This window comes from Episyrphus balteatus, chromosome X, assembly GCF_945859705.1.
Source record: "Episyrphus balteatus chromosome X, idEpiBalt1.1, whole genome shotgun sequence".
Taxonomy (NCBI): Eukaryota; Metazoa; Arthropoda; class Insecta; order Diptera; family Syrphidae; genus Episyrphus; species Episyrphus balteatus.
The window spans coordinates 5,219,219-5,245,909 of record NC_079138.1 but is presented as its reverse complement, the minus strand read 5'-3'; the positions used below and the strand labels follow the sequence as shown (position 1 = coordinate 5,245,909).

Sequence of the window (26,691 nt, the reverse complement as noted above, 5' to 3'; positions counted from 1 at the left end):
TCTGCATCCATCCAGAGCCAGCCAGCCAGCGTCGCGTTGTCTCTCATTGTTTTTCTGCCATTCCAAAACTAAACATCGTCCAAATCGATTGCACTGCACTTGTGCATTTGCATTTTATTTTGCAAATCAAATATCATCATCATAATCACAATATATAAAAATATTATTGTGTGAGCAAAAGTAAATTTTATATTTGTTAAATATATTTCAAAGTGACGTACAATTAACCAAAGTAAAGTTTTGTTAATCGCAAGTTCCAAGAATTTTCTATCTAGTCCAGAACTCAGCGCCAACACAACCTACGCACTTAAAAAAGTACATCTTACCGGTAGAATAGAAAGAAAAAAAAAAAAAAAAAACAACTCAGGTATGTAAAAAATACTTATCAACAAGTAAAACTATAAAAAATCTTTATTTTCTAATATTTTGATTTGCCTTTGCTTGAAAACTATCAATAAGTCTCATTCTAACTACAATATTGATAAAACGGGGATTAAAAAAATGTTGTTTTTCTTCATCTATTTTTTATTTTTTGCAAATTGGTTTGTGGGGGGGTTGGGCACAAAAACTATTTTCCATACAAATTTCATCCCCCCATTATTTCACTCCTCTCGATTTTATATAGCTTATTTTTTTCACTTTGTAAAAAATCCTTCATTAGTTTCCAATTGCATTGGTTGCTTTCATTTTAACATTAGTTAAATATTATGTTGTCCTTGTTCTTTTGCCCATTGTTGTTTTATAATTTTTGTTTGAGAAAGTAATAGCTTTTGGAGTTAACACTTTTTTTTTTTTGTTTTGTTTTTGTTTAAAGCTCTCCTGCTCACACTTTGTTTTTTTTTTTTTATTCTTTGCACCTACGCTATTACCTATTTTTAAAATTTACAAAAAGCTGCAAGTGCAGGAACAGGAGCACTAGGTTTTGGTCAGGTTTTTGTTTTCGGGAAGCTTTCCGTGGCTCCATTAAAAATAAATGAAGTTTGGGGGAGAAATCTGAAACACCTAGACGCGGGCTTTTGTAGGAACTATTTGTTCCGAAAGGAGTAGGGGAGTGGGAGTAGTTGCAATGCAACTCAATATAGCTTTTGGCGCCTGAAAAAGTTTACGGAGCGTCGCCTACTATTATTTTGAAAAATTGAATAAAGCTTAAAAATTCTAGAGAGCTCCTTAATTCTCTACCTGCTGCTGCATACAGCAAGCACCCACAACCTGCATCACAGCTTTACAAAAACAATGCACTTTTGCTAACAATAGTTGCATCTCAATCACTACCAACCTGTGGGAGCATGCCTTGCCAAACCAATCTGTGCTATCTAAAGCTGTGTACTTTATTATTTATATATAGCTAAAAATTCAAACTTTGAGTGGGTGGACAGGGCGTGGGCTAGTGAAAACCGAAATCCTTATTCGCCTTCATCTAGCTCATCTCTCAATTCTCTAGCTACACTCCACCTAATCATAGCTTTACAAAAACAACGCACTTTTGTAACGATAACAAATAGTTGCTAGTTGCAACTCAATCACTACCTACCTGTGGAGGAGGCATGCTTTATTTACGCAGACTATAGCTACAATTCACATTTCAAGGTTATTAGAGTAAAGTTGAATTTCATATTATGGAGAACTTTAAAATATTTGAACACAACTTAAAAGCTTAAAATTTTCAAATCCAGAAATTTTACCTACTATCCCATTATTTTGTTCTACCCATTTGATGTGGGTTTGATTAAGGAAGCTACATTTAGCTTATATCAGTTCCCTACTTAACAGGTGCTAACATGCAATACCTAACTAACATTGTATTATAGCTTTACAACTATGCACTTGTGCAATCAGTATTTGCTTCTGAGGAAGATTCCTTATAGCCAAAAATAAAATTTTGAAAAAAAATAATTTTCGAAAACCGGAATTTTTTTTTGAAATTTTAGTTTTAGATGTTGATTAGTGATTTTTACAAAATATCATATCAATTTTATTTTAAAATGTTTTTCCAAAAACTTAAAATAATTTTTTTTTAATGATACCTGCCATAGAACCGTTTTTTCTAAATCCGATTTTTCTCCGAAACTAATAACTCAATTGCAACGAAACTTTTTGTAAAGAAGCATTTATGTATATAATTTTAATACAAGCCAAAAATAAAATATTTGTTTTTGAAAAAAAATTTTGGATTTTAAAAAAAATTTTGATTTTGTTTTTTTTTTTTTTTTTGAAAAATCAAATTTTCGAACACCGGACCATGGAATTTTTTTTAAAATTTAGTTTTAGATGTTGATTGGTGATTTATACAAAATGGCATACCAATTTTATTTTAAAACGTTTTTCCAAAAAAAATATTTATACAAAAATAGTTTTAAAAAAAAACGGCTCTTGTTTTGTTTTTATATACCTACAATAACACGGTGTAACACTCAAAATATACGCGGGCGGAGACCTATCAGGTTTTGTAGAGCTAGTCGCACTGAATACGAAACGGTATTTGAAAATCCCCTAACACCCCTAAAATCTGGAGTTACGGGCAAAAAACGGTTTTTTGGACCTTCACCCATTGAAAAAATTCTAGCTTCGACAATTTTTTACCCATTTTCGATTTTTTTACAGTTTCTGATAGAAGATAAATATACCTTTTTAACAATGTATAAAACATGTTATGTCGGTTAAACCACTTAGAATTTATAAGATGTCAAAGTTCAAAAATTCAATTTTTTTTGTCATTTTCCCAACTTCGGCATCAATTTAAAGTATATGTTTTCAAGACAACATGCTATTTAAAAAATGTATTCTAAAACTTTATCTATTTCCCAATTGATCGAGGTATTTTTTATGAAAATCACTTCAAAATTGGCTTAGAAAAAAAAATTTTTCGATTTCAACCCAGTTACAGAAATTCGAACTTTTAGGCATAGAACAAAAATGTTGTTTCGGCACGTAGTAGGATAAGTTGGGCGCCAGGATTTGATGAAGGGTTTTTGTAGAGGAGCTCAATACAAACATTTTTTTCTTTGTTAGGGGGGTCTATCTCCCCCCGTTTAGGTGGGAGGGGCATTTTTCTAAAAAAAAATTAGTAAAAAACAACGGCAACACTTACAGTAATAAATGATACCATTTCCAAAAGGCAAAATTGTGCATTTGATTCTAATTTTTAAATCAATATAATATTACCAATAGTTTTTGAAATAATCGATTTCAAAGTTAAAAATAGGGGAAAAAAAATTTTTTAAAACTCATTTTATACTATTTTTGTCCATGAATTGAATTTTAGTAAATAAATTACTTAGACAGAAAACTGCCTAAATTAATTCCTTATCGAACCGTGAAAACTATATGTTTCTATGTCTTCTAGTTTTTGGGAAAATTGAAAAATTATTTTATCAGATTTTTCTTTTTTCAAAATATTTTTTGTTTTCATTTGTTTTTATTTTTCAATTTTCTCAAAAACTAGAAGACATAGAAACATAATAGTTTTCACTGTTCGATAAGGAATTTATTGAGGCAGTTTTCTGTCTAAGTAATTTATTTACTAAAATTCAATTCATGGACAAAAATAGTATAAAATGAGTTTAAAAAATTTTTTTTTCCCCTATTTTTAACTTTGAAATCGATTATTTCAAAAACTATTGGTAATATTATATTGATTTAAAAATTAGAATCAAATGCACAATTTTGCCTTTTGGAAATGGTATCATTTATTACTGTAAGTGTTGCCGTTGTTTTTTACTAATTTTTTTTTAGAAAAATGCCCCTCCCACCTAAACGGGGGGAGATAGACCCCCCTAACAAAGAAAAAAATGTTTGTATTGAGCTCCTCTACAAAAACCCTTCATCAAATCCTGGCGCCCAACTTATCCTACTACGTGCCGAAACAACATTTTTGTTCTATGCCTAAAAGTTCGAATTTCTGTAACTGGGTTGAAATCGAAAAATTTTTTTTTCTAAGCCAATTTTGAAGTGATTTTCATAAAAAATACCTCGATCAATTGGGAAATAGATAAAGTTTTAGAATACATTTTTTAAATAGCATGTTGTCTTGAAAACATATACTTTAAATTGATGCCGAAGTTGGGAAAATGACAAAAAAAATTGAATTTTTGAACTTTGACATCTTATAAATTCTAAGTGGTTTAACCGACATAACATGTTTTATACATTGTTAAAAAGGTATATTTATCTTCTATCAGAAACTGTAAAAAAATCGAAAATGGGTAAAAAATTGTCGAAGCTAGAATTTTTTCAATGGGTGAAGGTCCAAAAAACCGTTTTTTGCCCGTAACTCCAGATTTTGGGGGTGTTAGGGGATTTTCAAATACCGTTTCGTATTCAGTGCGACTAGCTCTACAAAACCTGATAGGTCTCCGCCCGCGTATATTTTAAAACCTCATTTTTGTAACACCGTGTAATTACATTTACTAAATTTCCATGTAAAAAGTGTTTAAAACTTTAGCAACTTGAACCCTAAGAGCAAGTTCGTAGTTTATGTATAACTAGCTCATTTCAATTCTCTATCTTGGTAACTTAGATCCGTTTTAAAAGTTTTGTTCTTTATATGACGTAAATTATTGTACGAGTTCTCATTCTTATGTCTTCGTTTCTAATCATTTTTTACTTGCCCAACAATCAATAACTTGTGTTGAATTTTTAAATCACAAACCCAATATTTCTTGTGTGAGTTTAAATTAAGTCCAATAAATGTCATTATTGCAATAAATTCAAATTTCTTCAGTCTCGTGTTTGTTTTAATCTTTTAATTACTAGATTTATTTCTTTTATTTGTCAATTTTCACAAATGATTTGATTTGACTTTTTAAAACGGGTACTGAATCCGCTAAGGTGATATTTGATAGTTGACAGTCAAGTTCCACTTTTTTGTATGCTCTTTAACTAGATTATGAAAAATTACTGTCAAATTTCATATTGGTTCATTCAATCTCCCAGATTCTATTTTGCTATCAGTGAGGGTAACGACTCAAACATAATATAGTGATAGTCCATAACTTTTAAAAGTCGAAGCTAGTTCGTTTAACATTGATTGAATGAATCTTAATAAACACTCCTAGTCCTGCCTACTATTTCTTTGTTCCATTCGGAAATATCATACTCTCTTGAAATAATTGTTAAACAACAGTTTTTTTTTTTTTTTTTTTTTTTAATGCCTGAGACTTTAAAAAGCAAAACTGTTTTATCTGGAGGGTTATTCTTTAATTCGATCATCGATGGAGGGTAGAGTTGCTTCAGGAATAGTAAAGCAACCTCTAGCTGCTAAGCGGTATCCTAGGCTGCATTCATTTATTTATCATCTTAATCTCAATTGACTGTACTAACTTAAAGACTATTTTTTAATTAGTGCCCTTGCAGATCTAACAGGGATATAGATAATATTAATATATAATTACTTTTCTTAAAATATGAAGATAAATAATGTTCCCATCCTAAGTAGGTAATTTTGCATAGTGTCCTGCGCTTCAATCAACTGTGGATTTCTGCATTGTGCCTCAAAAAATTTCTCCAGCACGTAGTTTTATGCATTTAGTTCAATGTTGTATCTCCTTTTTCATTCAGCAGAAATGCGGCTGGGTCCAAAATCATCCAAGAATTTTTTTCTCAAAAAAAAAAGAGTTCTCATTCGCTTTCGTCAAAGTCTGTGCCACTTTTCATGCTAAATAAATATAACTTAGATTCAATATCAACTATATTAATACAAAAAAAAAAAACAAAACGGTATCAAATTTTAGTTACTCATCTTCAAGATGTCATAAAAATCTTATTTGCCGAACTTTGAAAATATACATTACTTTTACTTAACATCTTGTATATCTTGCCCAATTGTATCTGTTCAATTTTCTTGAACTGTACATACATAATATTTTTTAATGCGGCTTAAGAAAGAATTATATTCTATCGGACATCATCGTGGGGGCAAAGGTACAGCTAGCAGTTAAAGGTTGCTAAAAAAAAAGGACTAAAAAAAGACTTTAAACAAATTTAAATATATTAAATAAATATGGATAAAGTTCATGGGTTAATTAAGAATATGTAATCAAATTTAAATTTAAGATAACGAACGTTCTTCTAATTTTATATTTTAAAAGCCTTGAGGTAAGTACTAGTAATGATTTTCGAAATCTACATATGTTCAGTCCTATTCTGCTATTCAATTTACACAAAAATCTTAAATAAGAAGCGTTTAAATGGCATTGAAAACTAAATTTGAAGAAATAGATTTTCATGAAAACTTTTAAAGCAAATATGTCAACGTAATAAAAATCAAGTGAATCTTTTGATTTGGATTTGAATCAAATAGCTGAATGCTACTGGTTGCTTTTCCCATTACATATATTTCTTAGTTTAATTATGGGCATAAGTAGTATGTAGTATATTTTTATTGAATCCGCTGTTTGTTGATTCAAAAATCTTAGGTAAGATTATTTTTCTAAATTTTTTTATTTGCCCAATTGGGCAATGATTACGTATAAGTTGAAATAAAAGTACATTTTATAATGCCGTCCGTCTGCTCGTCTGAGCGTCCATCTGTACATCGATAGATAGCATGGTATAAAAAGACAAGGTATGATCATTAGAGTCGCCATCTTACAAAATGGGGTAATAAGGTTTTGACGTTTGGCATTTGGCAAAGTCAAAAGCAACAACAACTTCCAAGACAAATTTGTTTACAATAACAATTTCAATGGGCTGGGCTGTCAAAACCTTAAGTAGCCATAAGTTTTGACAGTTCTCGATACTGAGTTTTTTCTAATGATCATACCTTCTCTTTTTATACCATGGATAGATAGGACCTTAACGATTGGATTTCCCTGAAATTTAGTATAGATAGATTTTTTTTTAAATATCTTCCTTAGAGCACAAACCTCCTTTCTGTCTTGTAATGAGACACTTCATTTGCGTGAGAAATGGGTTTGCTTTCTAGTGGTTTCAGCATGAAAGCACCTAAAATTTATTTTCAATTTTTTGTTGCAATAAACAAAACTTGAAAATTAGCGTATGAGCTATTGCATAATGAGTACTCCGACCAATACAAAATGTTTTGTCTTTATAAAAGTTTACATTAAGTAAAAAAAACTCAGTATTTGCGAGGGTTTTTTTTTAAAGTTCATTTAGCCTTAAGCTTAGAGCTACAAATTTAAATAATGATAAAATTGAAAGAAAATGGTTATGCAATCTATGGAAAATGTTAAAATGTTTTTAGTGAGCTAATTAGGTTTTCCAATCTAAATACTACACTCCTGCTCAAATTTAACGCACATCATATTTATTTTACAGAAAATTCCTACTATTACTTTGTCTCACAGTATCGTGGTTATTTTCTCAAATAAGACAGGAGTGATCTTAAATTGAAGGTATGGAGTAAAATGTTTGTGGGGAAGATTTGGAGAGATATGCTGAAGTCTATCTGTCAACCCGCTAACCTTCTAGAGATGAGTCATAAATTTTCATGAAGTAAACTCTGCTTTACAACACCTACGGAGTTAGTGAGCTCTCCTAGACCTACTTTAAATACCCAAAAATACTTGACTGATATCCTCGAACACCATGCGGTTCCAATCACCCCTAGATTTGGTCCACAGTTCAGTCTGATGCACGATAATGCATGCTAGAGTGGTTTGAAAATATCTTCAAGATTAAAATATGCCACCCTTGAATTGACCACACAGATATTCGGATTTGAATTCAATAGAACATGTCTAGGAAATGTTGAAAAAAGTGCATTTGCGGCCGAAATCCACCTCCAAGCATTCTTGATCCACAGAAAATTGGAGTGAAAGAAAAGTTACAATAAAACCTTCAAATGTTAATTCGTGGAATGAATAGATGACTCCAAGTTGTCATAAGCGCTAGAGGAGACAATGCCAAGTATTGAATAAAATTATTGGAAAGAACTGTCACGTGCTTCCATTTTTAAAAATTTTTTTTCTTAAAAAACAAAAATTATTTTAATATCAGTTTTCAGACCTTAAATTGCTAAATTTGGTTCATCTTTTTTTTGGTTGATAATACTGTTGCAGTTTAGCATTTTTCTGACTTGCTTAATAATAACCAAACACAAAAAAATACAACAAATAATTTAAAAGCCATTTTAAATAAGATGTAGGGGTATGACTAAAGAAGAAAAAAGTGTGCGTTAATTTTGAGCAGGAGTGTAGTTTAATAATTAAACCTTTATTAACCTTTTTGGTAAAACACCAGTGTTGTTCCATGTAGACAAAAAATGTAGACTACGCGATTGTCTACGTGTAGACAATTCAACGTAGACAATTCATCATTGTCTACATGTCAATGTAAACAATGTAGACAATCAATTTTATTTCACCTTTTCAACTTGTTTTTCCTTCTAAACACCCCACAGATTTAGATGCCGTAGGTGATTTGGATGGTTTGTAGGCATTCTAATACCAAATGAATGATAAAGCATTATGCTTTTGAAAATAATATGATTTTTATAAGGGGTATTCACGATTTGATGCAAATGGTCTTGTATTGTTGTAAAAGTGCAAAGTGTAACATTTTCTTAAAATAAAACAACTAAATATACGCACTACAATTTTTTTTACACTTTTACACTTTCGCTAAAGCCTTACTATTGCAAAAATAAAATACAATGGTGCAAAATTTGTCTGTCGTTGTAATAGAAAAACAAAAGTTTAGCAATTTTACACCTTTTTGTTGCACCGGATCGTGAATACCTACCCATATAGTTTATTTAATATATTTTTATTTTAACCTGTGGCTGCCGCTGTAGCCATCTGTAAAATATCCAACTACATATTTATTAGATTTCATTTAAAGAAAACCCAGTTCACTAAAGCTTTTATTTATCAGGAGCAGACATTATATCAACAACAAAGTAGGTACCTACTGAATATTTCGATATTAAACTTAAATCAACACAAACGTTCCATAAATTGATATAAATATAAACCACGCGAAATAACTATCAAGATTGACAGATTGAAACGAATTGTCTTCATTGTCTACATTGTCGACTTCATTGTTTACATTGTCGACATTGTCTACATTTTGACACAATTGTCTACGTAGAAATGTAGACAATCAAAGTCGACGCGTAGAGGAACAACACTGTAAAACACATCATTTTTTAATTTCAATTTTATTTTTCAATTTTTATTTGTACTCACAAATTGACTTCAAAATTTTGTACTATCAGCTCAAAAGTTTCCGTTTACAATGTTAGTACGATAATTGTTTTTTTTTTTTTTTTGCGTGTATTCAGGAAAAATCAATCTTTTTCTCAAGATTTTCCTATTTTTAATAAAAGAAAAGCCACTCCGGGAACAAAGGGTAAAACCAAAAAAAAAAAAAGAGCTTTGGTTTATTAATTTACCAAGTCCGCGTGTGCTATTTTGAATGGTAGTCAGATCTAGCATTTCATGGAGCTTCAGTAAATATAATTTCCTTCAATCCACCGTTGATCTTGATCAAGATGATGCATGTACATTGCAAACTGTGCAATCTACCTGTGAAGTGAAATTGGTTTTGTCAGTGTTGTGAATGATTTTTCCATTTTCTCCAACACTGATTATATGAATGCTCTTGTTGGCTTCAGTTTGAACTCTATATCTCTGAGTAGTTCTTTAACCTTCTGGCAAAATATCCATGCGTTGTTCTTTTAATAGCTTACTCCTTTTTTTAGAGTTCTTATTATGCGAAATTGAACCCTAAAAATAGCATCGGAACCTAATAATAGGACAATTTTTAAACTAGGGGAGTGGGTCACAAGTCACAAAAGTAGATTTTAATGTTAATTAACGTACATACCTTGTTGATTGTTTGCAAAACACTGATAATGTTAGGTGAACTCTTTGTAATAATAACTTCAAGTTTAATAAATAAACAAAAAAAAAAAAAAAAGCAACAGAATTTTCTGATTTTCTGTAATTTTTTTTTCTTTTATTTTTCAAACTGTTCCCCTAAATAATTTTCTTCTTAAACAAAAAACAAAAAACAGTCTGAACATTCTTCTGTATTTTTCTTTTTCTTCATTCAACCGTTTCAGACTTCAAGCAAAATAAGCATAGAGTTAAATAAATGAAACCTTCATCAAAAATGAATGTAGAAGAAAATCAACCGTCAACGTCAAGAGGACGCAATGGTAAGTTAAGTTTTGTAAAAAAAAAAAAACAAACAAACAACAATTCAGTTCTTGTATCGTATTAATAAACAAATCAGTTAATTTAATTGTACCTATATTGCTATATATTGGGTTTTCCAATAAAAACTTGACAACTTAAAAAAATGAAAAGATTTTTATATGAGATTCGATGTTATTTACAGTGCCCGACAACATTCTTCATACGATTCACAAATTTCAATAATTCATTATTCAATATTTGTACAAGTCGAATGCTATTTATAACTTAGTCACTTATTGCGTCCTTTATAATTCATTTTAAAGTACTTAACCAATTCTCTTTTAAGGAAACGGCTTTGTTGTTTTTTTTTTTTTTTTTTATTTTTATGGTATGATGAACGATGTCGGCCAGTGTATAATTTCATCATTAGCTTGTACACAATTATCGATTACTTCGCCACACATTTTAACGCAAATAGTAACTTTATTTGTTTCAATATTGGCTCAAAACTTCTTTTACGACTTTGCTTACACCAATCATTAAACGTAGCTTATGTCGTTTTCCTTCACTCCACTTTTGAAGGTTTTGTGTTCCTTCACGCCACAAAAGTGTAAACATAAATTACTCCGGAGCAATTTTAGTACTACAAAGTACTCCGAATTTACTCCACATTTTTAGTCAGATTTACAGCGATTTGCACATTAATAAATAAAAAAAGAGTGTGTGTACAAATAATGTACACGCGATTGAAGTTATACTTCCTACCCACATAAATTCACTTACAATTATGAACACTAGATGTCGCTATTTGCTAGTTGCTTTGTCATTTCTCTTGAAAAAGTAATTTTTCACACACCAGAAGTATAACTTCAAAAATCTAGGCCCTATGCGATAACGTGTTATTACCTAAAAAATTCAAAAAAGGCAAAATAAAAATCAAACAAAAAGCAAAAACAAGCATTTGTTAAATAAAAACTTTAATGTTTTCGCCAAGTCTAGAGTTGATGTCGCAATTAATTACAGAATTTAAATGTTTAACTAATTTGAGTCCCTTATTGAAATTGAAAACAGTAGTGAATTTTCAATAATTCATTTTCGTTGTTATTCTTTAAAAAGGGGGAACACTTGCCCAATCGTGTGTCCTTTGAAAACAAAATTTAAATAAAAATAAATTTGTACATTTACCGTTTCTCAAAACTACCTGATTTTCGCAAGCTTTCTAAAATAAGAGTTTAAAGGTCGATCAAAATTAGAACATTTATTTTAATGCTTGAGAAAACATAAGAAATTTTATTTAGAAAAGAAAAGTACGCAATCTTCCTATACTTTTTTTCTAATGTGTTCAGTTCAAGCAAATTTATGTAAAAGAAAAATAATCTCAACTGAAGTGAAAGCTATTATGGTATATTTATGTAGAAATTAGTACTTAAAAAAGGCATAAAAAAACATAAAAAAAATTGTCAAAAAACCACCAATGAGTAAAGAAGACAAAATTAAAAACATATATTTGGAATCAGGGGGACATGAATCGTGTTTGTATAAATACTATACTTTCTTACGATAATGCTGAAAAAAAGGCAAAGTTAGGAAAATCCGTTCCCTGGTTATTACGTTTCTCCTATAAAATTTAAAAACTATGATTCTGATAATAATACCGCCAAAATTCTGTCTGTTGATGACGCCGTGCATTATCACTAAAGATGATTTTATAATACCAATATTTTTGAGCACAAAGTCGCTCCATTCCGTGTGGTCATAGCAGCGATGATCAATTCTTGAAGTCCATAGAATGTTGATCGATTCGTTTGAGACAGTCAATAATATTTCTGGAAATTTTATCAACCCGTTGTATCACTATCACTCCTATCATACGGCAAAATTTTGCAGTGTAAACTTGTTTGCTACAAATAAATTTTAATTATTTCCAAACATTATTCGTTAGTGGCCTTGCCTCCATCATGTTTAAAATGTTTTGGAAATTGAAAATTTGGTCATTGGTTTTGAAGTGCGCGTTCATAGTAAAAATTGAAAATTGTCAAGTCTCAATTGGAAAACCAAATAAATATAAAGATAATATCAAATTGTTGTTTATTCATTTTAATGGATGTTGTGTTTTGTGTGTTTTTGTTCAGCGAAATGAACGATTATTTATTATCGTTCATATCGTAGAAACAATTGAAGGGGGTATACCTTGATAAGATGATGGATCATAGATTTTTGATCGAACATACTTATCACTGGTATCCTATTGTGCTTTCAAAAAACCTTGATAAGCTCTTTTACAAAATGTACATACGGATTTGTGAAAAAACCAACAGCAACCTATTTTTCAGACGCGAATGATAATCCAGATAAATCAAAAAATCCCCAACCCGAAAATCATTTTTTAAGACGACGTGCGAACAGAAACAGATTGATACAAGCAGAACGCCAACGTGAAAGACAACACAGATTGCAACATGCTCAGCTAAATGCTAGACGCATGCGTCGGAATTTACCACCTCTAGCCGATCCTTATGATTCAGCTGAATCGGGATGCTGGAGTATTAAAGATCGCCGACCAAAAACCAAAAACCAGCTATATTGGGATCAAATCCATAAGCAGGATCTTGAAATGCAAGAAAAAGAGGAACTTGCAAGGAAGCAAGAAGAAGAAGAGGAGTTAGACGCCTTGTTTTTCTACATGACTCACGGGCATGATGACGATAGCACTGGTCGCAAAGTTAAGTTCCCACCATTTTTGGATATTGAGGCTATGGATCGAGAATTTAAAGAACAGCTTGAGAATGAAGCGGAGAAGACAAAATTGAGAGAAGCAGAAGAAGAGAGATTAAAAGAAAAGAAAATCATTGCCAAATATTTAAGGGAACAAGAAGAGAAAAGAAGAGCAAAACTAAGAGCAAAAGGGATCGAAGTACCTGAAGTTATTGAGATTGGATCAAGTGATGAAGAGGAAAGTCGTATTACCCAACGCGCCATACAGGTGAAATACATTTGTATATATAAATGTTTTTTTTTCATATGGGTCACTTTTAAGGAGAGACGATTTTTGTATTTATGTATTTTTTTCGTATTTAAGCTTTCCATGGGGTACGGGTTGATAGTTCTATATATAAGGCAAATGGGCTATATTCATAGTTCTTTCATAAGCTGTGATTCTGTAGCTTCTAAGAATAACTGGAGTTTATGTTATTCATAGAAATTAAAGACCCACCTCTAAATTAATTTTGTATAGAAAGGAGCTAATTTTAACCTGTGTATTAACTTTAGACTCGAATTTAAGTTAAGACCCGTTTTTAAAATATGACTATGAAACAATATGTTTTTTTTGAAAAGACATTTGCTTGAAGCAAAACAAACAAAAAAAAACAATTTTTCAATTCGGGAATAGACGCGAATAAAATGAAAATTTTCCGTTCACCTAATAACCTGGAGCCTTCTTACTTAAAATTATCGAACGATATTTCTGTAAGCATAACTTTTAGATGATGTATCCCCACTCGTTTCTTGATAAATGTTCGATCGTTTTCACTTAACAAGGTTCTTGGAGCTTAAATTTGTGTATTTGTTTTGTAGTTTTTTTTGTTTTTATCGAAGTAAAATATTTCAAGAATTTAGTCAGTATATTGCCATTTACATTGCCAACCTATTTTTTGCCATTATAATATACAGCTGCTGTCAAAATAAAAGCAGAAAAGTATTCACTCAAAATATAGAATTTTTTTTTATAAAAATTAAATTTAAAAAATTGTTATTTATTCACATCGGCATTTTATGGAATCTACAAAAAAAAAATTACACTATACGGAAATTTTGTAACCCAAAGCTAATTTATTGTTTGTGAGTTTGAAAGCTGCAACCATTTTTTTTTGTTTTTAATATTTGTCTTTAATACTTTTCTGTTGGATTAAAGTGAAAGTCAAATTTTGCTTTTTTTTCTCAGTAGGCAATTTGGTTAAATAAAAACTGCAATTAACGCTCAAGGTCTTGGCTAGGAATAAGAAAAAAGCGTATGCAGTTCGGAACTTTTGCGTGATAGGATATAATTTGGAGAATCTTTTTTCAACAAGCCCCGTTGTCCTTTTCTCCGTATTGCACTTGTCACAGAATTTATTATTTAGTTTGCATTCTTTTTTTTAAATTCTGATCCCCTTTTTTTCCCGCTTTATTTCTTTGGTCCCCCTTTTTTTTTTTTTTTAATTAAATACATACATTTTGTTTTTTAAGCATTCTTTTTCTTTTTTTTATGACATTCAAAATATTGAACAGATTAAAAAGAAAAGTAAACTAAACACTAAGCCCTAAAGTTTACACTTAAACTTGAAATTATTATTAATATGTTTTGATAGTATTCAAAGGATCAAAAATTAATACGAAACTACAAAAAGCTAGCAATCATTGCATTAATCAAATACTAATTAATTATTTTAAACTGTATTGTGTATTTATTAATGTGTCATAGTAATCTTGAAATGTATTAATTATTAATATGTTAACAATGTTTAATTATGTAAATGAAATGGCATAATCAGAGCCAAATAAAGTATTACATTACATAATCAAATGTTTCAAACAAAAGTTATATTTTTTGACTGCAGCTGTGTAATCTTTAAATTTTGCATTTAATTAACTCCTTATTACCCTTTTAAGCCCCACGGATTTAAATAAGATAAATCCAATTAACAAATAGCTTTTTATTTTACTTACGTAGCATAAAACATTATTTCGTCTAGCTTATTCTGATAGCATTCATTGCAAAAGAAAACAAATCATAATTAACATAATCCCTTTCTTTTGATTTCGTTCCATATTTAATTTTTTTAGTGGACTGGTTATTGGATAGAAAACGGCAGAAACAACACCAGCGGAAAATGCATCATAACAAGACCCCTCGTTACTATAAATAACCCCGAAATGATGAATAAATGTTCCCTACCTCGATTTAACGTAATGTGTCCTGTACATGTAGAGGAGAGTGACAGCGAATAAACAATTCGCCTTGTATCACAAACTAAAAAAAAAAAGGAAGAACACACTTTTTAGCTGAAGCTCCATTTTCGTTTTATACAAATTAAAAACAAGAATTAATTCATTCAATCATTACAAATCACATGTTTGCTCAATTTGGAATTTAGCAAGGAATGCAACTCTTAACTTTCTTTTAATTAGCCCACAAACGAGAAGGTTTTCATGTGCAAAGAAGAAAAATATGCACAAATTATTTTATGAATGAATTATCAAAATATTTGTTTTTGTTATCTGAACTATTAAGTTCCATTAATTGAAGTTAGAGTTTTTTTTTTTTTTTGAATTTTGTTGCTGAGTGCCAAGTATGTTTTTTTAAACATAGATGTGATCTTTTTATTGATCTTCAGAATATTATAATAGATGTTGTATTATTCTCCAAACACTCTAAACAACAAACTACCAAACAATTTAAATACAAAATAATAAAATTTGTATTTTTTGTTGAACAGAAAAAAAAAAAAAAAAAAAAAACAAAACACTTAAAAAACAAAAACAATGGATACCAAAAAGAGTAATAAACAAACCAAAATTGTACGTAAAACTACAAACACAACTATCCATGCGTCGGCAACTAGCTTATTGGATTCGTATTGGCAAGATTGTCAACAGCAACCACCCTCTCCAGCATCATCGTCAACATCACAAACAACTGGTGATACAACTTTTGAGCCATCTATTGATATGATGGTAAATGATTTTGATGACGAACAAACCCTAACCGAAGAAGAAGCTTTAGCTGAACTCGAATCGCAAGATCCCGCCGATGAAATAGAAACATTGCAAAAAGAGAGTGAAATGCCATTAGAAAAATTGCTGGAACATTATAGACAGCACGTGCAAGAGGACTATCAGCAGCAGCAACAACAACAACAGAGACGGCATAAACGAAAAAAATCAACTAAAAAACATAAACAAATGCGTTCGAAACAGCAACAACAGAAATTAAAGCAATCAACAAACACAGAAGTTTGTTCTTCTTCTTCTTCGTCATCAAAAAATACTTCAACAACAGTCCCACCAACAACCATCGACGAAGTAATTGTCATTGAAGAGAGTGAAGACGAAGTTGAAATATTAAAAACAGAACAAACTGATACTGATGTTGGAGAGGACGAAAGTAGTAGTATACATGAAAATGAAGCCGAAACTAATGCCGATGAAGATGACGGTGATGATGAAGAAGAAGCAGAGTTTGATGATTCTAGTATTGATAATGATCCAGCCGATGCATTCAATTTACCATCCGAACATACTAAATTGACTGCATTGGCGTTACTTTATCCTGATAAATATACAAATATCCAGGATAAAATGGATGATGGTGAGATTTGTTTTGATCTTTTCGACTATTTTAGTTTTATTAAAAAAAAAATTACAGAGTTTTCTGATGAAGATGACGATGATGATGACTATGTTAAGAAAACTATAATGGTTGGAGCTGCTTATCAAGCAACAATACCAATTGGCCTGTCCAAATATGGTGATGTTTTACCTTATGAAAATGAAGACAAATTGATATGGGAACCATCACAAGTAAGCGAACAAGAAGTTGAAGATTATTTGATACGAGTGAAAGAATTAAAATCATCTCCTAACTTATTGACACAAGATGACGATATACCATCATCGTCAGCTTCTGTAACATCAGAATCAGATCAAGGACTAGGTTGTAGTACAGTTAAAGATGATGAGCAGGTATGATGAAATTTTATTATATTTTACATTCCCTTAGTATTTATTTATTTCTTCATTGTCTGCTAGGCTTTACATCTTTTAGTACTTTGTGGATATAATTTCAAAGAAGCACTACGACGGAAACGTTTAAATGCAGTTCCATTAACTGGTTCAATGAGTCTATGGTCTGAAGAAGAATGTCGAAATTTTGAAGAAGGCATACAGAAGTTTGGAAAAGATTTTCGAAAAATACGACAAACTCAAGTATAAATTCAAAAAAAAAAAATGATAATTTGTAATTTTTAAGTAGTTTTTTTTTTACCATCGGTTTTTTTATTGAATTTATTCCAAGTATGGTGTTTGGAAATTGTACGTATATTTTTTCGTATTCCTACGTATTTATATAGGTTCGGACCCGTTCAATACGAGAACTTGTTCAATTCTACTATCTTTGGAAGAAAACTGAACGTCGTGATAAGGATTTCGTTGATTCAGATACCATTGATCATATGGATACGTATTTGGATTATGATGAGCGTGATACTGCATCCAATGGTGGATCGAAACATACTTTGTCGTGTCTTTTGTCAAGTGATATTTATTTAACAAGTAAGTTATTCAATAATATGAATTTATATTTACTGTTTTATCTATTTTGACACATCGTAAACTAATTTCAAGAACTAGATAACTCAATTTCTCATATAATATAAATGTACTTGTACATACATTCTACTTAAAATTATTGCTAATTAAGTTGCACTCCATATTTGTCATCTGTTTCCTGGAGAGTTCATATTTTCTTTTTACTTACTGAAAGATTGATCAACCACCAGAAAAATTGGACTTTATTAAAATTTTCACCTAGATCAATTTATATCTTAAAACAAAAACACTTCACAAGCAGGACTGTCTCAAGGTTCTGAATCTGTTTCCAATATTTAAATATAAAAGTTAGATTTAATTTGTTTAAAATCAGACAACAAGTTACATATGTATGTAGTTCTTGTACCAAGATTTAAATTCAGATTATAATTTAATGAGTTTTCTAATCTTCTAAAGTTAGTAATTTTCTTGAAAGAGGCAATAATTAAGACAAGGTTGTTAAATTATCAATTTGTTGATATAAACCTACATTTTCGAACAGAGCTCTTTAAAGCAGTTAAACTTAAAGCGATAAACAAATGATGGGAAAGGATGCTGAAGCTGGTCCAAATCTCATAGCTACAAGGCTTTCCCATATAAAGTTAAGTGAAAGTGAAAAAAAACAAACGAATTTGGTTAAAGCGATAGACTGTCACTCCACATAGGTTTGAAATTCATATCCAGCCTCTGTCCATCAATTATAATTATATTTGCAGTGGTACTGTTTTTTGCGAGGAAAAAATGATAAGCCATCCTGCTTTCTTCTGCATCATTGTTGCTTTTCCATTATTGGTGTGTATAACTAACGGCATTTGGAAATTCTGTTTATTAAATTCATTAATGTTCTGGAAAGCATAAGGTCTAATTAATCTAGGGCAGTTGTCGTGTTCAGGTCTCGCTGTTGAATCTTTTGAATGATCCTTCTATACAAGATCATGTTGAAGCTGATCAACTCTTAGTCCAAAATAAAATATTTCCAAGAGCTGCACTTTCGTATCTATTTCTTTCACATTTATATATTGATGATAGCAGTGTTAAGGTGAGACTCCGAAGTCGAGCCAGTAAAAATTTACCACAAAGTCCAAATACAAAAAATTACTGGGAACTGCTTCACGATTTTTCTTCCTGTAAAGATCAGTTGGGATAAATGCTTTGGAACAATTTGATATTATGGAACATCTTTGGAGCGTTTCGTGAAATTGTTTGCTTTACTTTAATAAAATTCGCAAGAAAATATACCTCATTATGTTTCAAAGAACAGTGACACGAAAAAACATATCGAAAAATAGTGCAATAAAAATGTTTTATGTAACTATCAAACCTCATTTTAAATATTGTGCTAGTCTTCTGTATTTGTTCAACATTTATTCCGTTAATTGTCTAACGTTAACATAACCTAAAGAGTTAGACTTCTTAATTCCAAAACAAACCCATGCGAACAGTATTAAAGTGTGATCGTTAAAGCTTAAATTGGTTAATTTATCAATCAAAGACTATATGATGGCAATGGTGTTTGTATTCAAAATAAAACACAATCTTTGCCCTGAATACCTACAATCCAGAACAACTTCAAGAAAAATATTGCAATAAAATCTATGAAAAGTAGAAGAGATAAATTTCAATTCAGCTAATTGAACTTGTTATTTAAAATTGACATAAAATTAACTTATTTCTAAGATACATTGATAGATAAAAAGTTTTGTTGGCACAGAGGGGGCCTAACCTTATCCAAAGAGTTATAAAATATAAATTAATATTATACATGGATAAACTTAATTTAAAAAGTCAACTGACTAGGTTGTCCGCGGGGTGTCCAGTTGTGAAAAGTAGAAGAGTTCAATATTATCCGGGCCAGAACCAATAGAGCTCAAGCCAGCATACTCTACATAAAAAAATATCCAAAGCTTAAATCAATTTAATAATCAAAGATCTATACAAAATGTTCAAGTCAATTATTTGGATGGAATTAAAATTAAAAAATGTTAATTTTCATTTTATTCAAATGGCCACTGAACCAAATAAAGCTCAAAGAAGCTTTTGGAAGAATTATTATTATTAATCTTGAAAATCAAAGGCATTTGTTCCGTTTTAAGTCTTCAATTTCAATATGCATCATTCGAGAAGAAGAAACCTTACTTTTCACTATACTATTTTTACATTGTAGCCCAGAAAAGAAATTGACTTAATTAGCTTTTTCATATGATCAATAACAGGTGTTATGTAAATATAACATCGAGTAATCTAGTTCATAAATTTAGCTGACAGACGATATGAATACTGAAAAAAAAAACAAAAAAAATACGGACGTTTTCTTCTTTTTTTTGCAGATCAAGAACCACCATCGAAGAAACACCATCACCATAACTTCTCTATTATGAACGAAACAAATCGCTCTTCTGGTGGTCACAGTAATTTTTATTCAAGTTCAAAAAAATCATCTTCTAATAAAAAATCACATCGTCGACGAAGTAGTAGCTTACTATCCGGGACCAAGTCTAAATATCATCATAATAATGATATTTCTAGCAGCCTTTTTAGAAAAAAAAATTCATCGACATCATCGCCATCAGCATCAACAGGGAAAACGTGTCGCAACAGTTGCTCAAACTCTACTTCATCTGCTATGAATGCTAATTCATCTTCTTCGACTAATAATTCAATAGGAAATCATATAAATAAAAAATGATTTTTACTAAAGTATCCAAAACTTAAAAATAAAAAACACAAAATCAAAACTAAACTAAAACAAAACATAAAATAGAGTTAATAAGATATTAAATATTATAAATGTATATTATAAATGTTTATGTGTATGGCTGTGTTGTCAAATATTGATATACAGATATTAATTTAAAAAAAAAAAGAAAACAAAAAATGAGTGATTCAGAGAATCGAATCTTTTTAAAAATTAAAAAAAGGTAGTTAAAGTGGGGGAATAAACAAAATTTTTGTTCAGTGATCAAATTGAATTTTGAAGAATAACAATTATTCCGAATGAAAAATATATTACTTTTGCACAAATCTCGAAAGACAAAATTTCGAATTACAAAAAAGATGTAGTTATTGAGAATTTAGACTCACATCTCACTTTGAAGCAAAGAACACAAAATTATTATTGATGAAATGAATTCCTATCCATCAAAAATAACTTTGTCTTTATGTTTGATTCAATTTTTTAAGTGAAAAATATTACGAATGAAATTCGTTGATTTCAAAAATATTTATGTTTATTTGATTTGTTTTTTTTTTTTTTAAACTCCAAAAGTATCATACATCTCAAGACTTTATTTATGAGATAATGCTAATTTCCTAAGTTTTTTTTAGGGCTGGATTTTTATGGGACTTGTGATTTTATGATTCTGTCTTTCGAGGTTTCGTTTGGGTCTGCATAAATTAGTTTTGAATTCAATTTTTTTTTATTTATTTATTAAATGAACATAGAAAAAAATGTATGTCCGTGTGGATGTTTAAAATGATAAAGAATAAATATTTTTTTTGTTTTGTTTTGAGAGAGAAAATCCATCACACAATTTGAATTTGACAATGAATACATCTATGTTCCTATAATTTTAATATCATTCTGCGGTATTTCATCTTCATTATAAGGAGAAAAAAAAATAAATGAACTTAAATAAAATAAAAATATACGATCCTTTTCATGCCACATATTCCATCGTTATTAAAATTATGTTAGCTTGAGTAGTAAAAGTTGGCTAATTCCTGATTGTCATTTATTTGATTTAAAAAATAAAGAAGATTGAATAACAATGGGATGTGTGCTAGATGAGGCTGAATAATAAATTATAAAAAAATATAAATCCACAAAATCAAAAATCTGCATAAATTAGTTTTGAATTCAATTTTTTATTTATTTATTAAATGAACATAGAAAAAATGTATGTCCGTGTGGATGTTTAAAATGATAAAGAATACATATTTTTCCTATAATTTTAATATCATTCTGCGGTATTTCTTCTTCATTATAAAGAGAAAAAAAAAAAAAAACAAAAGAACTTAAATAAAATAAAAAAAAAACGATCCTTTTCATGCCACAATTCCATCGTTATTAAAATTATGTTAGCTTGAGTAGTGAAAGCTGGCTAATTTCTGATTGTCATTTATTTGATTTAAAAAATAAAGAAGATTGAATAACAATGGGATGTGTGCTAGATGAGGCTGAATAATAAATTATAAGAAAAATATAAATCCTCAAAATCAAAAATCTGCATAAATAAGTTTTGAATTTAATTTTGTATTTATTTATTAAATGAACATAGAAAAAAATGTATGTCCGTGTGGATGTTTAAAATGATAAAGAATACATATTTTTCCTATAATTTTAATATCATTTTGCGGTATTTCTTCTTCATTATAAGGAGAAAAAAAAAACAAAAGAACTTAAATAAAATAAAAATATACGATCCTTTTCATGCCACATATTCCATCGTTATTAAAATTATGTTAGCTTGAGTAGTGAAAGCTGGCTACTTTCTGATTGTCATTTATTTGATTTAAAAAAATAAAGAAGATTGAATAACAATGGGATGTGTGCTGAATGAGGCTGAATAATAAATTATAAAAAAATATAAATCCACAAAATCAAAAATCTGCATAAATTAGTTTTGAATTCAATTTTTTATTTATTTATTAAATGAACATAGAAAAAATGTATGTCCGTGTGGATGTTTAAAATGATAAAGAATACATATTTTTTCTATAATTTTAATATCATTCTGCGGTATTTCTTCTTCATTATAAAGAGAAAAAAAAAAACAAAAGAACTTAAATAAAATAAAAAAAACGATCCTTTTCATGCCACAATTCCATCGTTATTAAAATTATGTTAGCTTGAGTAGTGAAAGCTGGCTAATTTCTGATTGTCATTTATTTGATTTAAAAAATAAAGAAGATTGAATAACAATGGGATGTGTGCTAGATGAGGCTGAATAATAAATTATAAGAAAAATATAAATCCTCAAAATCAAAAATCTGCATAAATAAGTTTTGAATTTAATTTTGTATTTATTTATTAAATGAACATAGAAAAAAATGTATGTCCCTGTGGATGTTTAAAATGATAAAGAGTAAATATTTTTTTTTGTTTTGTTTTGAGAGAGAAAATCCATCACAAAATTTGAATTTGACAATGAATACATCTATGTTCCTATAATTTTAATATCATTCTGCGGTATTTCTTCTTCATTATAAAGAGAAAAAAAAACAAAAGAACTTAAATAAAATAAAAAAACGATCCTTTTCATGCCACATATTCCATCGTTATTAAAATTATGTTAGCTTGAGTAGTGAAAGCTGGCTAATTTCTGATTGTCATTTATTTGATTTAAAAAATAAAGAAGATTGAATAACAATGGGATGTGTGCTGGATGAGGCTGAATAATAAATTTAAAAAAAAAATATATAAGTGTATATACAATAAATGCTTATATAAAAAAACATATATATTTACCTGTTGTAAAAGTATCAATAAACACTACCTAAGTGAGATAAACCATAAAAAAAAAATCTTAAAAACACTCTTGGATTTATTGTATGTTGTATATTGACCCTTAAAAGACAAAATGTCATTTAAGTAATTCTTATTAAATGTATTTTTGATGTACCAAACAATTTGTGTTATATTATTTATGATTCTAAAGAAGTTCTCGTATCATGTTTGTGGATTTAAAATTATATTTGGAATTCTAAAAATGACAAATACTTGTGGCAGCGGGTTTCTAATATCTGCTAGAATCTGTTAGTTGCGACAGACAGACGACCCTTGGGGTTGTCTATCCACCACATATTTTGAAAGAATCGAACAGTCGAAGTACTCTTTTGGTTCAGTCGAGTGTCTTCGATTGTATGCAAAGTCATTATTTGGTGGTGATTGAAGAATGTTGAATTTATAGTTTGAGCCGGCATCGGCAGTTAAAAAAACAATGGACCCTAAGGCTAGTCGCGATCTTGCAGCTTTTTTAAACCCAAATAGTTGAATCATCAGTTGAACGAGCAGCGCATACATGAAACATTTCACAAGAAATCAACAAACCCATAAGCAACATCTATAATCCTTTTGTTCTCATAAATTGAAGTAAAAAGTCAGCGCTGTTACATGCGATTCTACGTGACAAAAAACACAAATCATTTCGTTGATCAAATTGACGATCGTTTGAAGCCAAACAGTTGAGAAACTAAAATTTGCAAGTGCGCGACTGTCATAAATGACTCATTTTATGAGAATTTATCAAGACTTACAACTGCTCAAGGAAATAGAAATTTGTAATTCAATCTGTGAGAAACTCTGAAAGGGAGTTATCTAAAATAAAAAAATTAAAAAGAAGATATTTCCGTTCAAAGTAATAGATTATACTTCTTTATCATTAGTTGTGTTTTCATGAGAATTATGCAATCTGATTTTCTTTTTTTGTATATAGATGTTCCATTTTATCAAATTCTTCTAAAGCATTTTTCTCTTTTTTACTGGAAGAATAAAAAAATACTTGTGGTTAATTTTTTTTCGTTTTTCAAAAGCAAAAAAAAACCGTGCAAAGGCCACAGTTCGCATTCTATATCGCGTTTCGTTTTTGGTATTTTGTCAAAAAGAGGATATTTTTTGTGTTATAGTTTTAGGATGATGAAGGTTCCAGTTGTGGGCAATAAGTTCTAACGATAATGTCAAAGTCTATATAGAAGTAGTTTCAACGATAATCGTTTTACAAAATAGGGCCCCAGGGGGTCTATTACGCAATACAAAACGAGCGGCAAGTAAACGATAATGAATGGCAGTCGTAAAGACTAACGAGTATCGTTGAAATAAAACGATTGTGTTTGTACGATAACGAAGCAGTTTCAACGACAATCGTTTTAAAAAAAAGAGCCTCAGAATGTCACACCTGGACGGGATTTCAAAATTTGCCGGAGATACGATTGGATTTATTGGATTATGTTAAAGAACAAACATATTGATGCATATAGACAAATTACTTTGCTTGTCTCACAGTGGCCGCTTGGGAAAATACAAATATTCTCTTACAAAATGCGCCCAAAAGAAGCATAACATACAAAAATAAGATTAAGCGGAGACTCTTAACATGAAAAAACAAAGCTGCAAGCAGCAATTGATTAATTTAATCAACAAAATTATTTGTAGTCTTGAGAATTGCGGTCAATCGAGGATTAAAAATTTCCCAAAAATATTTTATATATTTTTAAATGAAATGAGCATCAGCTCTTTCAAAGCTTTTTTTTTGTATCATCAATCTTTCTATAATTTCATACGATTTTAGGTTTGTTGTGAGTGAGCTTCAATATTGCAAAATACAATCCGGAAATTCACCATAGAGACCAGTTAAATTTTTGCAGAAAAGAATAACATGGAAATGACAATACCAGTGAGCAGCAAACCAACTCTGACGGACACTGTAGTCCAGAAAACCCATTAGACGTTTATAAAGATTTAAATATTCATAAAAAAAAGAAACCTTGTTTCGGCTAAACACATTCTTCTTCTTCTTCGCGCTGAGGAGCACGTGTTAGTTGTAGTATTAGATTATTATTGTCATCCACTCATGGATTATAAAGGTAGGTATTCGGTCTCAGCGACCTATTTATCGGAGCGGAAATTTGTCCTATTTCATACGTATCGGAGAGTTTTTGTTTGTGGGAAGCACAGTGTTCTTTCTCTGGCGCAATGGTTATTGCGATGAACTATCAAGCCAGAGGTCTGGATTCAAATTAAGGTGTCAGATTCTATAAACAAAGAAACGATTTTTGAGGTTTATGAAGAAAAGGAAACGTTTGTTCGTTTACGCCATAGAGAATCTCACCCAACCTCCTTTATTTTCAAGGGTATCTACTGTCTTGCGAGGAATTGACAAATCTTTCAAGAGTTTCATTGTCATGAAAACGTGCAACTGCGTTCGTCTGGAGTCATCGTTTTGTTTTGGATTCATACCTCGCTAGGACCGATTATATTTCAGGAGCCTATTCCACGGAACATACATTGCATGCAATGTTTCACAAATTCGTTGTACGATCGCTGTCATAAATAAATTTCCAAAGAAGATCAATTATTGGGCCCTCTCGTGAAGCTCCAGGGGAATTTTGTTTCCCTCGGAAATTTTTGTATTCCCCTCGGAAATTTTTGTGCGATCGTGAGTTTCCCTCGCAATTTATTTCCAGGGAACAAAAAATCGTATGAAATATGAGATCTAAATTCCCCTGGAAAATTGATTGTCGATACCAATTAATTCCCAGGGAAACTTTTTATGATCATTTTAACATGGGAAACATATTCCCAGGGAAATTTTTATTATTGTGATGAAAACTTTGTCACGCAGTTTATTGGTATAGGCAAAATATTTTCCAGGAAATTTTTGCTATTCTTCAGAATTCAGAAATGGGTTTCTTCTAAATATTCAGGATAGGGCAGTGTTGCCAGAATACTTTGGAAGCAAGGAGCTGATTTTGAAAAAAAATCTTGGAGCCAAAAATAGCCGCTTTCAAAAATGGTCAAAAAAACGAAAATAATTTTTTTTTGATACGAGATTTTTGATTTTTTTTTTAATTTTCAGAACGGACGTGAAATTAAATTTGCAATACAAAAAATAAAAAATGTATGCAAATTGTTGGATTTTTGTTGTAAAATGCTTGAATTTTAAAGGAGCCTTAAATCGCCAAATTCAAAATTATAAGAGCCAAATTCCGATTAATCGGAAATCAAATTTTTAAGGAGCGAGATAAATGTTTGGCGTTAAATAGCCGGCTCTGGCAACACAACAAACCCTATCCCAGGGCACAATTTTAGACTTGTGATCCACATTGTTTTATTTTGAGGGGATGGTATATTATATGGTATACAGGGTGTCCCAAAAGTTAACGTCGAAACGAAAACGGTAGATAGGGTAGGTGGTGACAGTCATCAGAAAAATGATAAATAAAATCGCAGCCATATATTTTGGGAGTTATGGGCATTTGAAAAAAAGTCGAAAAAATGGTCACCCTGTGACGGTTTTTCATATGCCGTGACTACAAATCTTAATTTTTCTCATTTTTTTCTTTTGTTACGGAACCTTGAATAACCCTGCTATCAAATGCATTCAAAAATTTTAACTCAGCTGCATCAGTTTTAAAGAAAATATTACTTTTTTACCCAACTTAGTACTAAAAAATTTTACATGACTCTAATTCAATGAGCCGTAGTGTAAAAAAAATGCACTACAATGTTTCGGCAAGTTGCCTT

General features: G+C 30.2%; 2 protein-coding genes across 3 annotated transcripts; both read left to right on the top strand.

Moving 5' to 3' along the window:
- Positions 1-15,607, top strand: LOC129920499 (capping protein inhibiting regulator of actin dynamics-like). Of its 2 annotated transcripts, none has more exons than XM_056001764.1 (4): positions 1-367; positions 10,028-10,123; positions 12,422-13,086; positions 14,928-15,607. In XM_056001764.1, the coding sequence occupies exons 2-4, from the start codon at positions 10,060-10,062 to the stop codon at positions 15,090-15,092; spliced, it is 894 nt and encodes a 297-aa protein (XP_055857739.1). In that variant the 5' UTR covers positions 1-367; positions 10,028-10,059; the 3' UTR covers positions 15,093-15,607. The 2 variants fall into 2 exon arrangements, with proteins under 2 accessions (XP_055857739.1, XP_055857740.1); XM_056001765.1 differs by having other exon boundaries at positions 2-367; positions 12,437-13,086.
- LOC129920498 (mesoderm induction early response protein 1-like) lies at positions 15,506-22,679 on the top strand. The gene is made up of 5 exons (XM_056001763.1): positions 15,506-16,452; positions 16,510-16,826; positions 16,893-17,069; positions 17,213-17,414; positions 19,778-22,679. Exons 1-5 carry the CDS (start codon positions 15,627-15,629, stop codon positions 20,134-20,136), a joined length of 1,881 nt encoding a protein of 626 aa, XP_055857738.1. The 5' UTR covers positions 15,506-15,626; the 3' UTR covers positions 20,137-22,679.
- Positions 22,680-26,691: the final 4,012 nt, after the last annotated feature.